The 19,420-nt window shown below is 39.5% G+C and overlaps 2 protein-coding genes across 3 annotated transcripts in view; both read right to left on the reverse strand.

Annotated features, from left to right (window-relative positions):
* Nucleotides 1–6,405, reverse strand: part of LOC311077471 (uncharacterized protein) — a 21,500-nt gene extending 15,095 nt beyond the window's left edge. The window contains exons 1-3 of the mRNA XM_084106000.1: nt 6,276–6,405; nt 3,567–3,734; nt 3,101–3,428 (exon numbers count right to left, since the gene is read on the reverse strand). Coding sequence (XP_083962126.1) covers nt 3,101–3,428; nt 3,567–3,734; nt 6,276–6,302 — 523 coding nt within the window. The 5' untranslated portion in view covers nt 6,303–6,405. The remainder of the gene's footprint in view (nt 1–3,100; nt 3,429–3,566; nt 3,735–6,275) is intronic.
* On the reverse strand, nt 5,777–17,163 carry LOC311077470 (uncharacterized protein). 2 transcript variants are annotated; one of them, XM_084105998.1, is made up of 4 exons: nt 16,895–17,163; nt 15,494–15,661; nt 15,007–15,355; nt 5,777–7,844 (listed from the first exon to the last, which is right to left on the reverse strand). In XM_084105998.1, the coding sequence occupies exons 2-4, from the start codon at nt 15,659–15,661 to the stop codon at nt 6,688–6,690; spliced, it is 1,674 nt and encodes a 557-aa protein (XP_083962124.1). In that variant the 5' UTR covers nt 16,895–17,163; the 3' UTR covers nt 5,777–6,687. The 2 variants fall into 2 exon arrangements, with proteins under 2 accessions (XP_083962124.1, XP_083962125.1); XM_084105999.1 differs by having other exon boundaries at nt 5,777–7,841; nt 16,895–17,156.
* Nucleotides 17,164–19,420: the final 2,257 nt, after the last annotated feature.

A 19,420-nucleotide genomic window follows, 5' to 3' on the forward strand; every position in this document is an offset into this window, starting at 1 on the left:
CGTATATCTCTTTAATGGTAATTTGCAGCCACATGCAAACAGTAGTGGTTTGGTATATGAACGCACTCTGTAGGATCGATCTAACAAGCAGCATAACTCCATCAAACTTCTTCTGTGTATGTGCAATAGACCACGCCCCAATAGCTAGCCTGTTCCGTTAATGCAAGTCTTGTATATCTTAACCCTCTGCGACCAAGCTGTTTTTGGGGTCCTTGAGATGTTCTGACATGCCTTGACATTTGTGCTTTTTTCAGTTATTTATAAACATGTTAATGGCAAAGGTGTAAATTCACTCTATATAGCACAAACAGGGCTACCATAATATGCGAGCAACGTGTATGTAGATGTTTGTATTTTTAAGAGAATAATGTTTATGCGTGGTTATTGGAAAAAATTAAAATGAAAGTTGCTGAATTAAGATTAATATTAAATATGTGTCCACAAGACTTTTGACTAATGGATGTTGTCCCTTTGAGTTCTAGCTTCAAAATGATGTAAAAATAGTCTTGCTTTATCGTTCACAAAAAAAAATACATTGATTTAAATGGTGTAAAACAGGTTTTGCTTGGAAAGCCAATATGCGAGGGGGAGGAGTAGTTTACACCTTAGATTATGAATGTCCCACCCACTCTGCATAATGAGCCATTCACTCAGGTGTGAAACTGACTGAGCCACAATGCAAGGACAAAAGATGTATTTAGAAGAAGACTTATATTGACCATTTAAGATTTCGCTTACATCTCTCTTGTAAATATGTTTTGCTATTTTATTAAAAATGTTACAATTTCAACAATATTTCAAGTGTACTCTTTCTTTGTAAAAAAAAAAAAAAAAAAGATTATAGGCCTACATTTTATCATATGTATTCATTAGTTTGAATATAGCCAACATTGGAACATCTAACATCTTAGTCTATGAATTTATTTTTGACAAAAATAGTATTTTTTTTGCAGTTTAATACGTTGCTTATACAAATACATTTTATTTCAACATATTCCAGTCGATTTTTACTCATCTCAGTAGGCTATAGCAAAGCAGTTTATTCTTTCACACACAGACGCACGATTCATATTTAGGCTAAACAGTCTTTACAAATATGTCCCCTTCATTCATCTCACAGAAAGGCGAGTCATATTATAGAAATGCGATTCATCTTTTTGCGGTTTACATAGGCCTACACTAACGTTATTCCATAACGTTATTCCACACGTGAGAAAAGAAAACAGCCTACCTCACTCCTCAGCGGAATCTGCTCCTCATTTCAGGAGATATTGCTCCTCATCAGCACTGTTCTGAGGAATCTTTTCTCCATAAGGTAGGCTATAATGTCTCACTCGCGAGGAGTCGCGACGCGCTTTGTTTACAGCTGATGTGGGCGTTTCACAGCTCTGAAATAGTTCTCAGAATTTGCGTTTGAATAGCACGCGCTCTCCGGGGAGTGGTCACATTACTGTGAATTAGCTCCTAATGAGCTCGACAGGAGTCGCTCTCTTTTTATACAGATTACAGAAGCTGAGAATATTTGTTTTTTATATAAATTACTTCATTTAAAAGATGCGATCTCAAGCTTTATGCCCGTGGGTCTGTTTGCCTGTTTGACTGAATTTTCGCGGAGTTATAGATCATTTTCGAACGCGTTTCAAATGGGAGTTTACTGACAGAGAGAAGGCAGAAATCGCATCATGTTAATTTTTCTTTATTTGTCAAAAAGCAAAACACTTTATTTTTATTGTGAGTATACAGAAAAAAAAATAGAAACTGAACAGGATCGATTGATGTATTACACGAAAATGAAAGATCAAAATTAACAGAGCATTTAGTGTTTATTTTCATTGCTAAAAAAAAAAAACGAGCAAAACGCGCGGGCGCGTTTGTGGTCCCCAGAGGGTTAACCTAATGTGTATTCAGCCACAAGGGGGCATTAGTGTCTCTTCTATATAACTATAACTATAATACAATTAACTATAGTCCAGATTGGAGAGCCTTTTTAACAACGACAGTGCAGTCCTGAAGTATCAACGCTGTAAAAAAGTGTAAAACGCTGTCGTTTATCTGTACAGAGTCCCCACGTAGCTACGCGGACGCGATAACTAACGTCGGTGTTTGTGCAGAGGTTTGCGCAGAGATAACTGATAATCTTTTGCACCTTGGAACCTATTTCCGGGAGTGCATTCTCGAGCCACCAGGCACTGTTTTGTGTGAATGGGCGGCCGGAGCGCATTGAGGGTTTTCTGTTAGAACGGTGTCGTGTTAGCGGCCCCGACGTTAATAACTAATGATCTTCGCAACGGAAGTGAATCAATCAATCAAAACTAACTTTAGCTGGACAATAACTTTATCCTAGGGCTGCTGTAAAGCCAAAACAATCTCTGTTATTGTAATTTCCTACTATCACTGTAAAGCTGCTTTGAAAAAATCATATTGTTAAAAGCGCTATATAAATGAAGGTGACTTGACTTGAGGCCACAGTGACACCTTGTGGTGGACCAAACGATACGTACAGGGAAAAAATTACTTAAGAGATGGGCAATATGGCCAAAATCTTATATCATGGTTTAAGTTATTTAATATTACCCTAACTATATGTATTTTTGTTGACCCTACATAGTCCGTAAAACATTGTCCGATCAGGATTTCTAAAATGTCTTGACACACATGAACAGAAGCTGCATGTCCAACAGATCTGATAACAGATACTTTGACATGGAAGCATGTGAAATTATCCCCTATGAGTAGCGTAACTTTGTTTTAAAAAGTGATTGGGACATGTGTGTGTGTGGTGGTGGTGGTGGTGGTGGGGGGGAGGGGTGTTAATACAATGCTATATCAGATGTACAATATACTGTATGTGTACAATATAATTGCAGAAAAAAATAACAATGCCCAGAGATAAGTTGATCCAAATTGTGTTGTCAAACTTTTAACTTAAGGCTGTCATTTAAATAAATACAATGTCTGATTTGATATTTTATCACTGGGATATTTTACACAGTCTTAATGAATTGGCAGAGTTCGCTACAAATGCTGCTCCACATGAATTTCTACAATTTAATACTAATTCTGTTACTTCAGCATATCTGGTCAAAAGAAAGAAACATACCTGCAGGAACAAAGTCATCATCATCATCAACATCATCATTCTGATCTTCATCCTCCTCCTCATGGCTCTGTTGTTGTTCCTCTGCTGTGGTTTCTTCTCCTCGTCTCTCTATCAGGTTCCTGCAGTCCTCCAGTCTGACGGAGCACATCTTCATCTGCTGTTCTCCAGCGTTACAGTCAGAGGTTTGATCAGCGGATCCATGATCCTGAGCGTCAGTATAAGAGAGGAAACTGCGTTTTAGCTCTGAGTCCTGTGTGTCTCTGGATCTCCAGACTGAATCCTGAGCTTCTGTCCCATCAGTCACACACACTGAAACCTTCTCCAGATCCTGACAAACACATCATAGATCAACACAAATAAACAACAACCTGCTGATATTAGCCTCATTACTGAGGCATAAGAAGTGAGAAGCTAACAAAACTTTGGTTTGATTGAGCTGAAGGATGAAATGATGAGCTGCTCAAACCTCTCTGTTGGGTTTGTCTCCTCTTTCTCTCAGCTTTGCCTCCAGTGACGCCACCTCTTTCTTCAGCTGACAGATTTCAGTGATGAAATCCTCAATATCCAGCATGGACAGATCCGTTCCTACTGATTTACAGCAGATCACATCCATCTGCGCTCTCATGGTCAACATCTGAAGACAAACTTCATCATTATTTCATGAGCAATTTGTAATGAACAGACACGGATTTAAACTCAAAATAGCCTATTTCAGAGAATATTAATTTCAGATATAAGCGTTTAGGAGCATTTATGTTTAGTTTCAGTATTGAGCCAGCACTGTGCAGGGATATTATCAAATATTATATGACACTATTACATGTATTACTCATTTAGTAATATAATAAACATGATATTGTAAGATTTCTACTCATTTCACCCAATGAATCTAGCATTGAAAATTACCCACTGTGTTGGTATTGTAACGGTTTACTACAAATATCATGGTTAAAACATGGTTACTTAGAAAAAACATGACGTCATTTGTTATGGTTACTGTAGCAAAACCATAGCTATTTTTCATAAGCTAAGTAGGCGTGGAAAAGCTAAATTTAAGTTAATTAAAAACTAGATAGGCTACATAAAAATAACAATCCAACAGCTAAAACGCATATAGAACAGATTAAAAACTCACCGTCTGAGAGCTCCAGTTGTCGGGTTTTCTTCAGTGGTTTTACCGGTAGACTAAGGGCCTGTCCCAATACCTCCCCTTACCCTAGATTTCTGCCCTAACCCTTGTTTTTGCGCGTTCTCGTGTAGGGGTAGGGTACCAATCTTAGGGCACATCTTAAATACTGGGTATGTTCTTGCAGTAATTCCATGGAAATAAACAAGGCTTCATTTTACAGTACAGTTGCACTTTACTTACTGAGTAAATTGTAAAAACATCTGCAAGAACATACCCAGTATTTAAGATGTGCCATGACATTAGGGAAAACTGTTCCTGCGTGGTAGTTACCAGGTAAGTGTAAGGTAAATTATTTGATAAACCCTCTATAAATGGGTGTAGCAATGAACAACAACTATGTAAGACAAGGTAATTTATTGGAAACTACCGTCTTAATTTCAAGATAGTAATAAATAAACAGACTGTTACCAACATAACCCTAGGATAACTACACACCTAACTTGAATTGATGGGTAATACTGGAGGTGTTTCTAAAAATTGGCTGCCTACATTCTGAGGAAGTACACAATTAAATCTGAGTTATTACCAACCTAAACAGGTAACAAGTACACAGTACTTTGTTGAGTTGATATTTAACAGTGGTGTTTTTTTCCCTGGTAGTTTCTCTGTAATTGCATACTAATCACCTTAAGTAATTACACACTAAAATACTATAATTTACCATATGCTTACCAGGTAAATACTTAGTAATTAGTTTGTAGTTTCTCTGCATTTACATACTTGTTACCTGTGTATATTATTCTCCCAACTATTTCCATAACTACGTACATTTAAGACAAACTGTTTTTAGTGAATCTCCAAGCCGGTAATTTTGACACACTTTTGTGTACAATTGATCGTTTAGACGTGCACATGAAACCGAGAGTATAATTTGCTTGTCTCGGTCTGTTTCGGAGCGCGCGCCGTCTTGCGAACAGCATCTCTTGCGCAGATTTTAGTGTTTTTAATAGCTCTTTTAATTATTAAGCGCATCCCCCAATTTAGCTACAGTAGTTAGACTGCATTTTACAACATTCACCGATCGTGCTGATTCTGTCGTTAAGTTTGTGTTTTAGGGAGAAATGACAGCGTAATGCTGCGAGAAGAAGTTGCGCTTAGTTAGATAGTTTTAACTCAATATATTATTTTTTAATAATCTTTGGAAGCCGAAATTTAAAATAAAATCAGACTAATATAACAGACCTTAAGTGTAACCAGGCTACGTTTGAATGTTTAATTCTGTCCTCAGTCGTCACTCATTAAGCAGGGCTGCCGTGTTGTGCGAGCTGTGACACCGCGTGAGAGAAGAGTGTGAGTTTCGTCAAAGGAGAACAAACGCTTAGTTCGTGGAGAGGCAGCGGAGCGGATGCGAGGACGTTAGGTGCACCGGTGCGACCTAGGAAAAATTTAAGTCGCACCCTTACAAAATTGGTCGCACTCAAGAGCCCTGCTGTACCTGTAGTGTATTATTTCATTTCCATGTCTGGATCATTTCAGCAAGTGACTAAGACCATAAACACACTTTAATTCAACAGCAGACACTGATCTGCACATTACAATGAATTAAAAGTTGTCAAAAAGAAACAGATTTTCATCCAGAGGATTCATTTCTACACAGTTAATAATGTTCAAGAACGGGGGCGTCCAATCCTGCTCCTGGAGGGCCAACGTCCCGCACAGTTTAGCTCCAACACACTTGCCTGGAAGTTTCTAGTGAGTCTGAAAACCTCTGCTGTTCAAAATCACCCCCTATACCCTCATTCACTTTTCCCTACATTAGCCCACTAATATAGGAGTGAATGAAAACGAGTGGGTGATTTCAGACACTGAGTGCACTGGAAGGGCTGCCGCTTTTGCATAGTTTGTGCTGGTTAATAATCGTTTAAAAACTGAACAAACTGGCAGCTCCAGCACTGAGATGAAAAGATTTATCTTGAACTCTGTCATGGAAACTATGTATAAACCTTATTTATACAATTTAATAATTAATTAAAAAGCAATTTATACCTGTATGATATTCTGCTGTAGCCACATTGGACCAGCAGTTTGGAAAATTAATGGATGGATGATTGAGCTGTGGGCGCCATCTTCTGGATAGATGCAGGAATTTATTCAGTGCGACCATCACAGTGCATTATGGATATTCTCAAGCCATTGATTGTACATTGGTTGTAAACCTGTTGTAGGAGACTCCACAACATTAGGAAACTTTAAAATAGCATAATAATGCATTTTAATGCGCTGTCCAGTAAAACACCCAGATTTTTCACATATGGCCTAATATAAGGTGCTAAGACAGAGATATTTAAGTTTGGTCTCCTTTGGACATTCTAGTTTTAGGTATTTTACAACCATAACGTCCCTGTAACACTGCAAGGTGTTTTTTTTGACACAACCTAAAAATAATGACATGATGAAGCTATGATGACTCTGGAGCGGCGTGTTTCTTCTGGTGAGTCTGAAAGCCCCATTTAAAAGTGAATCTCTCGCCACAGATGGAGCAGCGGTAAGGTTTCTCTCCTGTATGCATTCGCTCATGGATCTTCATGGCACTTGATTGAGCAAAATTCTTGTCACAAAGTGAGCATTTAAAAGGTTTTTCTCCTGTATGAGTCCTCTGGTGTATTTGTAAGCTACTTGAATTAGTAAAACCCTTCCCACAATCACCACAGTGATATGGTTTCTCTCCCGTGTGAACTCTCAGATGAACTTTGAAAGAAAATGGACTAGCAAAGCTCTTCCCGCAGTAGGAGCACAGGTACGGTTTCTCTCCGGTGTGAGTCCTCTCATGGGATTTCCGGTGAGTTGAATGATAGAAACGTTTCTCACAGTGTGAACACTGATACGGTTTGAAGTCAGAGTGTATTTTTTTGTGTACCTTTAGAGCAGTGGAGTTTTTAAAGTTTTTCTCACATTCACTGCACTGAAACGGCCTTTCACTGGTGTGTGTGAATAGATGTTTCTTCAGACTGGTTCCGCATTTGAAGCTCTTCTCACGGAGGGGACACTTGTATGGACTCTCATTGGTGTGTATGAGTAGATGGTTGTTCAGATGGGATCCCTGGTTAAAGCTCTTCTCACAGAGGGGACACTTGTATGGCCTCTCATTGCTATGTGTGAGTTGATGGCTCTTCAAATTGGATCTCTGGTTAAAGCTCTTCTCGCAGTGAGGACACTTGTACGGCTTTTCACCAGTGTGGATTCTCTTATGCATTGTAAGATGTTGTTTGGTGCGGAAATACTTGTCACACTCACTGCAGTGCAAAGTCTTTTCGCTGTGTGTCTTTATATGAGCTCTCATATTATCAGGAGTGGTGAAAAAATCCTTCCCGCACTGTTCGCAGCGAAACTCCTTCACGCTGTGCTTTTTTGAATGACGTCTCTTCTCTTCTAAGGTAGGAAAGCTGATGTCACATCTCTTACAGGTGAAGTCTTTCAGTTCTGTGCGTTTTCTCTCACTTTTTGCTAAATGACCCTGTTTGCTGAATGTTTTTCCACAGGAGAAACTCTTCACTGTCTGTCGCTGTTTGGATGTAGAGGCAGTTTCTCCATCAGAAGATGAACCAGCGATGTCTTCTGAAAGGAGCAAAATGGGCATTAAATATAGAACTTTTATACTAAAGCTGAATGATCAGTCAAAATAAAATTGTGTTGGATCTGAGAGTAGATCGGACAGAGATGATTTGTTCAAACGGAACAATCTAGGACCATAAATGAAGTGGGCAGCATCTAAGCTAACTAACCAACTCCACCACTGTAAACAACGAACCCTTGTAAGATTCCACTTAAAGGTGAAGTCTGTAAGAATGACAACTAGTGGTCGAAATAGGTACTGCTTTCCTATTTTAAATATCAGAGTTCGTCGTTTGTCCCGCCACCTGCTCCACAGACTCGACGGCCTTCACACAAGTTGCCAGTTTGAGCACACGCAACAGGAAAGAGCGCAATGGACAATGCCTGGAAACGCACATTTCAAAGTAAAAAAACTGGCTGTAGAAGTGTTTTTCAGAGAAATGATTATGTAAACTTAGCATGTTTCCTCAATATATGCAAACATATTATGGCATTAGTATGCTTTATTAGAGTGAAAAAGTTACATACAGCACCTTTAAGATGTCAACTTTGGGCAGTTTGTAAAAGATAGATTGGTTTGGAGAGGGCACAGCTTGAGCCCCACGAGGAAAATACCAAGGGTTGTTTGACCACCCAAGACACCTTTGGGCCTTATCATACCCTTAATACCCTTATATACCCTTAATAACCCTTATCATGGATTGCTCCTGTCTGTCTGTCTGTCTGCCTTGCTGCTGAGTGCTTTGCGTCTGTATGCTCCGTATAGCTTTCTGTTTTGAATCTTTATTTATATATCATTCCATTGTTGTTTATATTGCTAAATATAACTTACTCATCACCACGCATTAATCTGACATCGCTACTTTCAATCTAAATCGTTATCGTTAGCACAACACGCTAGTAATTCGCTAGCCTGTTAACGTGCCATCCGTGCCTGCCGTCTTTATTTTTTCTCGTGCACGCTCGCGCCATTCGTGCCTGCCGTCTTTATTTTTTCTCGCGCGCCTTTTACGAGTCCATCAAACAACTGTGGTGAGTAGGATCAGTCAACAAACACGGTGAGTCATGTCTTCTCCTCTTATTGTCACTTGCACTTCGTATCACATGTATAGTATTAGCCTTCTCTGTCAGCACAGAGGGCTTTTCATGTGATAAATGCAGGGAAGTAGTCAGGCTGATGGAGAAGATTTCAGAACTAGAGACATGCATCCAAACTTTAATTGAGGATAATAAGAGTGCAAGGGCTTTAGATACTGCTTTGGATGTGACTAGCTTAGTGAACTCTGTACATTGTTCGGTTCCAGCTGTAGAGCCCGTGCAGCAGGGCAACTGGCTGACCGTGAGACACTGTAGTCACGGGACAAAACACTGTTCTTCCGGTCCGACTACCATAACAAATAGTCTCTCCCCACTCAGTGAAACACCCACTGTGAATCCTGTTGAATGTGCCCTAGTTATTGGTGATTCTATTACACAGAATGTGAAAATAGAGACACCAGCCACCATAGTCACATGTTTGTTGGGAGCCAGAGCACCTGACATCAAAGCAAATTTAAAAGTGCTGGCTAATGCTAATCGTAAATTCAACTTTGCCAGTCGGAGATCACTAAAATTAACGTTAAAGAGGTGTGTGAACTCGCAAGTACGATGTCAGGCACTGTAATTTGCTCTGGCCGCATTGCTGTTCGCAGGAGTGATGAGATACTTAGTAGATTGTCCTCACTCAATGGCTGACTGTCTAAGTGGTGTCCGCAGAATAATATAGAATTCATAGATAGGGCTGGGACGGTATGGATTTTTTCTTACCGCGGTTGAAAAGCAAGAAATTCCCGCGGTATAGCGGTAAACCACTTTAAACCTCAACCCCCCTCCCCACCCTCCCCCAGTTTTTTTTTTTTTCTGCGACGTTGCGGCTGGAACAACAAACAAAGTGTGGCGATGATAATCTAATGTTAAAAGCATGCAATGTGACTTTGAATATCATTTAGTGCTCCAGCTTTGTAGCTGTAAAAGCAACAATGGATAATTCACCTCAGATATTGAAATGAAACAAATGGAAACAAGAACGTTCAAACTGTGAACATACAAGTGTATTCTTTGACAAAGATTGTTAGTAACTCAGTAGCCTATGTTTTTTTTTAATAATGTTTAAATGGTGTAATATTTGTGAATTTTATTATGTAGCCTACTTATCCATTTTCTTGCAAGTGCCGTCAAGATTACTCTCTGGTGCACTTGCCGCGACTCCGCGAGGGTTGACAAACGCGGTCTTCACGTGAGAGAAATAAAGCTAGCGCAAGTTCTGCCAGGGAGACTCAATCATTTACGTCACTAATTGCCTCTTCAACTACCCATTCATTTTCTTGCTGTAGCATAAAAGGGCAGCACTTACTCATATCTGAGTCCGCAGATGCTGTTGCTCCAGCCACCACCTTCCTCCCCACCACCACTAAGACGGATCTTCTCCTCCATCCCCCCCCCATCACGACCACCCAGGTGTCCACCATCACCATCCCCAACATCACTAAATGGGCTCTCCTCTCCAACCTGAAGTCTTCAAGACGCCCTCCCTTCCATCCACCCCACCACCACCAGATGGCCCCCTTCATCGCCTCGGGGGGTGAGCGGCGCCCCTGCCTTCATCTTCAGTCAGCAGTCGCTGATTCAATACCCCTGGAATTCGAGTCATGAACGGGGCCTCCGCCAAAGAATTTGATTGCTTGCTGAGCTCATTAATAAATGTCTATGCTACAGCATTAATTCTCCCGAGTCTTTCTGGCAGAATTGTGTTAAATAAGCACGTGCAATTAAAAGCTGAGGTCCTGCTTTTGGGGCTTCAAATTATAGGCTATAAGACATTTGCAATATAATTGGGAGTCTGCACAGGGTGTCAGATTTGCTCCATCTTTTGAAGATAAGTTTTGTTTAGAAAACCTTGAATCCATGTAAGACACAATGTTATGTATGACATAATGTAGACACAATCCATGTCATTAGACACAACGTGAACACATGTGAAGGCCAGTGTTTATTTTTTTTTGCGGTGATGACGGTGACGAGCTCAGACCCGCGGTAGGCGTCACGTGACCGCGGTATTGCGGTAATGCGGTAACTGTCCCAGCCCTATTCATAGACAATTGGAAAAGTTTTTGGGGCAGACCTGACCTGTTGAAAAGAGATGGTATTCATCCCTCCTGGGATGGTGCTGCTCTTCTCTCTAGTAATATAGCATATAGTCTTAGAGCTCAAACATGAATTGAGGCCCAGGTCAGGAAGCAGACAGACTGGCTAAACCAACCGTCTGCTAGCTGTCTCACGTCACCAAGGTCAGATAAATCCCATCATATAGAGACTCTTTCACCTAGATACCATCTTATGAGACTCAGAGACTGTGTGTCTGTTCCCCGAATTAGGAAATACAAAAAACTCCCAAACCCATTTAAGGGCAATAATTTAATTTATGTTCAACAAATAAAAAACAGATATAATACAGATAAACAAATGATAAAGCTCGGGTTGCTGAATATTGATGAAATGATTACAGATTATAACCTAGATGTGCTGTGTTTGACAGAAACCTGGCTAAAACCAAACAATTATATTACTTTAAATGAGTCCACCACCCAATATTACTGTTATAAACATGAACCTCGTCTGAAAGGCAAAGGGGGAGGTGTTGCTGTAATTTATTACCCTGGTAATCCAGAGTTCTCGCGAGAGCACAAGTTGAATTTGCTCAGCGAGTTACTCTGGTGTCGAGGAATGATGCTCATTAAATATGCCCCTCTATCTGAGCTGCACCAATCACATCGGGTTATCTGATATAGGCGGGTCAGAGGCGAGATGACGACAGTGCTGCGACGTCGAAGTCATTAGTAAGCATTGCAAGATGGCTATGGATGAACACCAGTTGTTTGAAACGGCTTTGGCCGCTACAATGAAAGATTTAGACTTTTTTTTCTCTATAAGAGGAACAGAAGACTGTGCTCGAATCCTTCCTTTGCAAGAAGGGCGTTTTTGCTGTTTTGCCGACCTGATACAGTAAGAGTATAATCTACCAGTTAGCTCCGCTGGTAGCTAAGCGATAACCTGTTGTGATTGGTCATAGTGTTATCCATCTGCATGCAGTGAGATTTTCAAAAGGAGCGCAACTGGAAGAAAACAAAACTAGAGGTATTTCGCATTTAGTGGAAAGAGAGCTCGATTTCATGCAGAGAGGCTTTAAAAGCTGCTAGATCTGCTTATTTTTCAACTCTATTAGAAGAAAATAAACAAAACCCTAGGTATTAATTTGAAACAGTGGCTAAACTAACGAAAAATAAAGCTTCAAGCCCAGACGTTTCCAAGCAGCACAGCAGTAATGACTTTATGAACTTCTTTACTAACAAGATTGATAATATCAGTGAGAAAATTATAACTATGCAACCGTCTACTACAGTATCGCATCAGACAGTGCATGTAGTCTCCTTAAGGTTTGATTGAAAGGTTTGGAAGGATGAAAATTTGATTCATTCATTGCTATAGGAGAGGAAGAATTTACTAAACTCGTTAAATGTCTCATCGATCACAAGTTCAGTATGGCGTACCACAAGGCTCAGTACTAGGACCGTTGCTGTTCACTCTGTACATGCTACCTAGACATGTGCCGGTATTCGGTAATGCGATAAATCGCGGTAATGAATATGCACGATATTGTTATCGCGGGCACTTCAAAATACCGTGAAAAACAATAGATCCAAATTTAGATTTTTAGAACGCGCATTATAGCTTATTTTCCATCAGCCGCTTAAACAAACACTGCGTATATGCTGCGCGAAACACGTGCGCACTCTGATGTAAACAATCGCCATGTGTATAAGCATGCGGCCGGTGCGCACTTCTAGTCTAATGTAAACAGTCCTCACATAGAGAAGCAGCATGGTGGAAGGAGGAACGCCGCCGCCGATCTATCCGGATCCATCCCGCTTCTAAAAGCAGAGCTGCCAACTTGACGCGTTCAGCGCGAGACTCTTCACACGCTCACGCCACACATCCGTTTTCTCACGCAGAGAAACATCGCGGAGCAAAGAGGACACGAAGACCGTCAAACAAGACAGAGCAGGTTACTTTTGATATGAAACAGGAGAACAATTGTGTCACAGAACGTTACATTTAAACCATTTAATGACCAGCAGCATATGATGACTAAAACAAATAGATAAAGAGGAGTATTTTGCTGAATATGTACACTGCAATTTTTTTTACATATTTATTATATTTGTACTTGTGTCATTACATAATTGTTATTATAATGAAAACCACATTATATTTGATTTAATTAGTTATTTGTAACCTTTAATAATACCAGCTGATAGGGCTCTATATGGTTACATAGCATTATGTGAGATATTTTTTTTTTTCATGAGAAAAAAATAACATGTGGGCTATCTACTGTAGCCTTCCTAATATTTATCCAAAATTAGTCAATATTGAATCAAGATTTAAATCAAATCCCAAGTATTGAATTGAAATCGTTAAATTTGTGTTAAGCAATACAAACAGTAGCCTACCAGTCATTGTAAAATGTAATCATTGTAACATGTTTTTACTAAACTTAATAAAATTCAGTTTAGTTACCAAATGTTTTGACAATCACAATTACACCTTGTGATGCAAGTTTTATTTTATTTTTTACATCCCCCCCCCCCCCAATCCATCTGTTTCTCATGTGCAATTAAAATATCGTGATAATACCGTATACCGTGATAGAAGATCACTCAATTAATCGCAGCATGGAAATGTGATACCGGCACATGCCTAATGCTACCATTAGGAGATATCATTAGGAAGCATAGAATTAGTTTTCAATGTTATGCTGATGATACTCAGCTCTATATTTCTTCAAGCCGCGACAAAAATGACCAATTCACAAAATTAATGGAATGCATAGCTGATGACTGGATGACTAGTAATTTCCTACTACTTAACTCTGAAAAAACAGAGATTTTAATTATTGGACAAAAAAGTTCCTCATGTAATAACCTAGAATAACCTTGTCCTGCACACTTAATAAATAAATTACAGCTGGTCCAAAACGCAGAAGCTAGAGTTGAGCGAGCTCTTAACGCATTATAGTCCTTCACGTCTATTGCGATCTTAAAATTCCGGCTATCAATATCAATAATCAATATCTGGCGGTAGATCCTTCTCCTATTTAGCACCACAACTCTGGAACAGTCTTCCTAATATTGCCCGGGAAGCAGACACACTCTGTCAGTTCAAATCTAGACTAAAAACACATATCTTTGGCCTAGCATACACATAACACATTATACACTTCTATACTTCAATGTTAGGCTGCATAGATCAGGTCAGCCGGAACCGGGAACACTTCCCATAAATCCTGATGAACATCTAAGGATGGCGTCTACGCAGATATTAGTCTCTCGGTTTATCCCGAAGTTTACTGCAGTCCGCTGGATCCAGGCTGTATCCAGATCTGATGAAGGACCTATGCCTGGACACGACGACAACGCAGTCCTGAAGTGTCAACGCTGTAAAAAAGTGTAAATCGCTGTCGTTTTATCTGTACAGAGTCCCCACGTAGCTACGCGGACGCGCTAACTAACGTCGGTGTTTGTGCAGAGGTTTGCGCAGAGATAACTGATAATCTTTTGCACCTTGGAACCTATTTCCGGGAGTGCATTCTCGAGCCACCAGGCACTGTTTTGTGCGAATGGGTGGCCGCAGCGCATTGAGGGTTTTCTGTTAGAACGGTGTCGTGTTAGCGGCCCCGACGTTAATAACTAATGACCTTCGCAACGGAAGTGAATCAATCAATCAAAACTAACTTTAGCTGGACAATAACTTTATCCTAGAGCTGCTAATACAATGCTATATCAGATATATGTACAATATACTGTATGTGTACAATATAATTGCAGAAAAAAATAACAATGCCCAGAGATAAGTTGATCCAAATTGTGATGTGTGTTATCAAACTTTTAACTTAAGGCTGTCATTTAAATAAATACAATGTCTGATTTGATATTTTATCACTGGGATATTTTACACAGTCTTAATGAATTGGCAGAGTTCGCTACAAATGCTGCTCCACATGAATTTCTACAATTTAACACTAATTCTGTTACTTCAGCATATCTGGTCATAAAAGAAAGAAACATACCTGCAGGAACAAAGTCATCATCATCATCATCAACATCTTCATTCTGATCTTCCTCCTCCTCCTCCTCCTCCTCCTCCTCCTCCTGGCTCTGTTGTTGTTCCTCTGCTGTGGTTTCTTCTCCTCGTCTCTCTATCAGGTTCCTGCAGTCCTCCAGTTTGACGGAGCACATCTTCATCTGCTGTTCTCCAGCGTTACAGTCAGAGGTTTGATCAGCGGATCCATGATCCTGAGCGTCAGTATAACACAGTAAAGTGCGGCTGAGCTCTGAGTCCTGTGTGTCTCTGGATCTCCAGACTGAATCCTGAGCTTCTCTCCCATCACTCACACACACTGAAACCTTCTCCAGATCCTGACAAACACATCATAGATCAACACAAATAAACAACAACCCGTTGATATTAGCCTCATTACTGAGGCATAAGAAGTGAGAAGCTAACAAAGCTTTGGTTTGATTGAGCTGAAGGATGAAATGATGAGCTGCTCAAACCTCTCTGTTGGGGTTGTCTCCTCTTTCTCTCAGCTTTGCCTCCAGTGACGCCACCTCTTTCTTCAGCTGACAGATTTCAGTGATGAAATCCTCAATATCCAGCATGGACAGATCAGTTCCTACTGATTTACAGCAGATCACATTCATCTGCGCTCTCATGGTCAACATCTGAAGACAAACATCATCATTAGTTCATGAGGAATTTGCAATGAACTGACACTGATTTAAACTCAAAATAGCCCATTTCAGAGAATATTAATTTCAGATATAAGTGTTTAGGAGCATTTATGTTTAGTTTCAGTATTGAGCCAACATTGTGCAGGGATATTATCAAATAGTAGCCTATATGACACTATTACATGTATTACTCATTTAGTAATATAATAAACATGATATTGTAAGATTTCTACTCATTTCACCCAAAATCGTGAATCTAGCATTGAAAATTACCCACTGTGTTGGTATTATTAGTAACTGTTTACTACAAATATCATGGTTAAAACATGGTTACTGTAGAAAAAACATGACGTCAATTGTTATACTGTAGCAAAACCATAGCTATTTTTCATAAGCCAAGTAGGCGTGGAAAAGCTAAATTTTAAAGTTAATTAAAAACTAGATATATAAAAATAACAAGCCAACAGCTAAAATGCTTATAGAACAGATTAAACTCAACGTCTGAGAGTTCCAGTTGTCTTTCTTCAGTGGTTTTACCGGCAGACTAAATAACGTCACAGTGCCTCCTACAGTACGAGCGATGGAGTAAAAGAGGCTTCACCAAACCTAATTTCTCTGATTAAAAATACAGTTGTATTTCAGTGGCGTTACTAATAGACGAATATACTAACATATGTTTTATTGTTAGTCTTATATGTTTATATGTTTTATTTATATGTTAGTCAGTCAGCCTTTCTGTGGAAAACAAGCACATGCAGTAAAGGAAGGTTTATGTAAAAACATTATATAAAAAAAATATTTTTGAAGACTGGGGTAACGGCCAATCAAAAGCTGCTTTGACTCACTGAAATTTTTTTTTAATTTAGATTTAATAGAAAACAGTAATTTCAAATGATAATATTTCACAATATTACTGTTTTTGCTGTTTATTACTATACCCCCTCCAGCAGAACACAGACAAGAAGAAATGAAGGCCAGTCACAAATACACTAACGATACAAGGCGCTGGGTGAAATGGGTGAAGTGTCCCTTTAATACAAATATGTTTAAAACATAGTAAAACATGAGGACATGTGTTATGGTTACTGTAGCAAAACCATGGTTATTTTTCATAAGCTAAGTGGGGAAGAATAGGCTAAGCTTAATTTAAGTTCATTAAAAAGACAGACAAATAACAAGCAAACCGCTAAAACGCATAAATAATGTAAAACAGATTAAACTCACCGTCTGAATGCTCCAGTCTTTCTTTCTTCTGTGGTTTTACGGACGAGGGTGATGGAGTTGGAAGATAAGGAGGAGATCCGACTGGATAGAAGATACGAATACTATCATATTTTTACCTGATAATTAGATCAGATAAACAAATGTTATTCAGTCAGCGGTAAATCAAAATGACGTTAATATTTGAATTACGCGAGTTCGCGTAAGAGAAAGGAGAAAGCGCGCGAAGATCAGAGGCACGCTGTAAATAGGCAGTATGCACCGTAGATATCATATATAAACGCTAGATGTCTTATGGCGCAGTCACTTCCGGCATCACCGTTCGGCCATCTTATGTCAGTGCTCTGTGCATTAAGGTGAGTGATCAGCATGCGCACAAATCCTCTTATCTCGCTGAAATATTGACGGATTTACAAACGGTTTGGTTTCTTACAAACGTTATTAACGTGGCTATAATTCCGAATGCTTGAACATGTATGTTATAATTTTTCATATGTATGCAGTGTATGTATGTAGTGTCATAACTACATCTCTGACGTTTATAACAAACCAAACCGTTTGAAAATCGGTAGAAAATTGGGCAAGTTATGGTTATTTAAAAGTATTTGCACCATTAAACGAGTGAGCGAGCGCACTGCCGCAAGATGGCCGCCACGTGCGGACGTCGACCTCCATTGGCCAGCAGCGCGCACGAGACATCTAGCCTTTATATATGATATCTATGGTATGCACCATATGCACTGGCGAGCATGACGTATTTCCGGTAGTGATGGGAAGTCCGGTTCTTTTCCGCGAACCGGTTCTTTCGGACAGTTCGTTTCAATGAACCGGTTCTTTTTTCTTTTTTTCTTTTTTTTTAGAACATATAAATAACATTACAGAAAAATTTGCCATTCAGGATGATAACATTTACAAAATTGAGAATATTTTTATCATCATTCTCAAAGTAGCAAATAATTTCTTTCACATTCAGTGTTATCGTTAGATTAATTTTAACTGAAAAAGTAAAAAAACAATCTTTCCAAAATGACTTTACACTCTGGCAATCAACAAACAGATGATTTAAAGACTCCTCACAGTTGTTACAAAAGGAACATTCTTTCCCAATATCCATAAAATTAGAAAGCCACATATTAGTTGGATATATTGTGTGTAAGATCTTCAGGTGAATTTCTCTTACTTTGTTAGAAATACAAAATTTGTAAGGGAGCAGCCATGCTTTTCTCCCATTAACATCTCTTAAAATGGAATTCCAGTAAAATTTCCCTCTTGGAGTCAATGAGCCGGTTCAAAAAAGCGGTTCACCAGTTCTTTTACGTCATCACGTATAATGACGTCAATTCTATCATCCCGGCGGATAAATATACATTCAAATAAAGGCATGTGTAATCATAACTTCAGTTAAATAATAGTAGCCTACTCATCGTCATAATCATCTTGGATAAGTTTCTTACATTTACGTTTTGAAAATGAACCCTGTAGTAGCCTAGGCCTAAGGCGATACGCAAACGCGGATGTTTTACATGTCTTAAAGATCTAAATCTAATAAACTAGTCTTCATCATTTTTATATTATTTGTAATTAAATAAACTTACATTTCGCCGAGTTCGGCCCCTCATTCAAGTCCTTGGTTCACCCGTGCTCGACCCAGATATAGCAAAATTTGTCTGGTCCACCTCTGGGCCTCATCCTTGCTTCAATTCTGGCCTAGTTCTGGCTGGGTCCCCGGCCCAAAACTGGCCCAACACACTGAAAACGGACTCAAACTACTTCCTCTGGCCCAGATGTGGCCCACACCCTGTAAAGTGACTCTTATTTACTGATATGGCCCAGACACTGTAAGCCAGATGTGGCCCAGAAACTGCTAAATGTAATAAATTTTATCAAGGAAACACAAAATCAATAATTGAAAAAGATTGGGCTTTTATTCAAAATTAACAAATAACATGAACATTTTGTTAACAACATGGTAATATAAACATTTAATATAAAACAAAATTTATAACAATTAACAAGTGCACTTAAATATGCAAGTTAACATTGTTTTTTGTAAAAACAAATTAAAACAATTTACAAGAATACACACACTCACTCACGCACGCACTTACACACACATACGCACTGCACTCTCTCACTCACACACACTCACACATACTGCACTCTCTCACTCACACAAGCACGCACTCACGCATGCACACGCACTCACTCACACTCTCACGCACTCACATGCACACACACACACACACTGTAAACGCACTCTCTCACTCACTCACACACTCACTCACGCACACATGCACTCACTTACGCACACACACACGCACTGCACTCTCTCACTCACACAAGCACGCACTCACGCATGCACACGCACTCACTCACACACATACACTCAAGCACTCACATGCACACACACATACTGTAAACACACTCTCTCACTCACACAAGCACGCACTCACGCATGCACACGCACTCACTCACACACACACACACACACACTCAAGCACTCACATGCACACACACACACACACATAC

Source organism: Abramis brama (genome assembly GCF_963993115.1).
Source record: "Abramis brama genome assembly, chromosome: 2".
In the NCBI taxonomy this organism is placed as follows: domain Eukaryota; kingdom Metazoa; phylum Chordata; class Actinopteri; order Cypriniformes; family Leuciscidae; genus Abramis; species Abramis brama.

Excerpts from the sequence above, each read along its gene's own strand:
- LOC311077470 (XM_084105998.1), bottom strand. The coding sequence starts at position 15,661 with ATGTTGACCATGAGAGCGCAGATGAATGTGATCTGCTGTAAATCAGTA. Across the intron at positions 15,356-15,493 it reads GAGACAACCCCAACAGAGAG|GATCTGGAGAAGGTTTCAGT; the intron begins GTTTGAGCAGCT and ends TGTGTTTGTCAG. Across the intron at positions 7,845-15,006 it reads TGATGACTTTGTTCCTGCAG|AAGACATCGCTGGTTCATCT; the intron begins GTATGTTTCTTT and ends TGCTCCTTTCAG.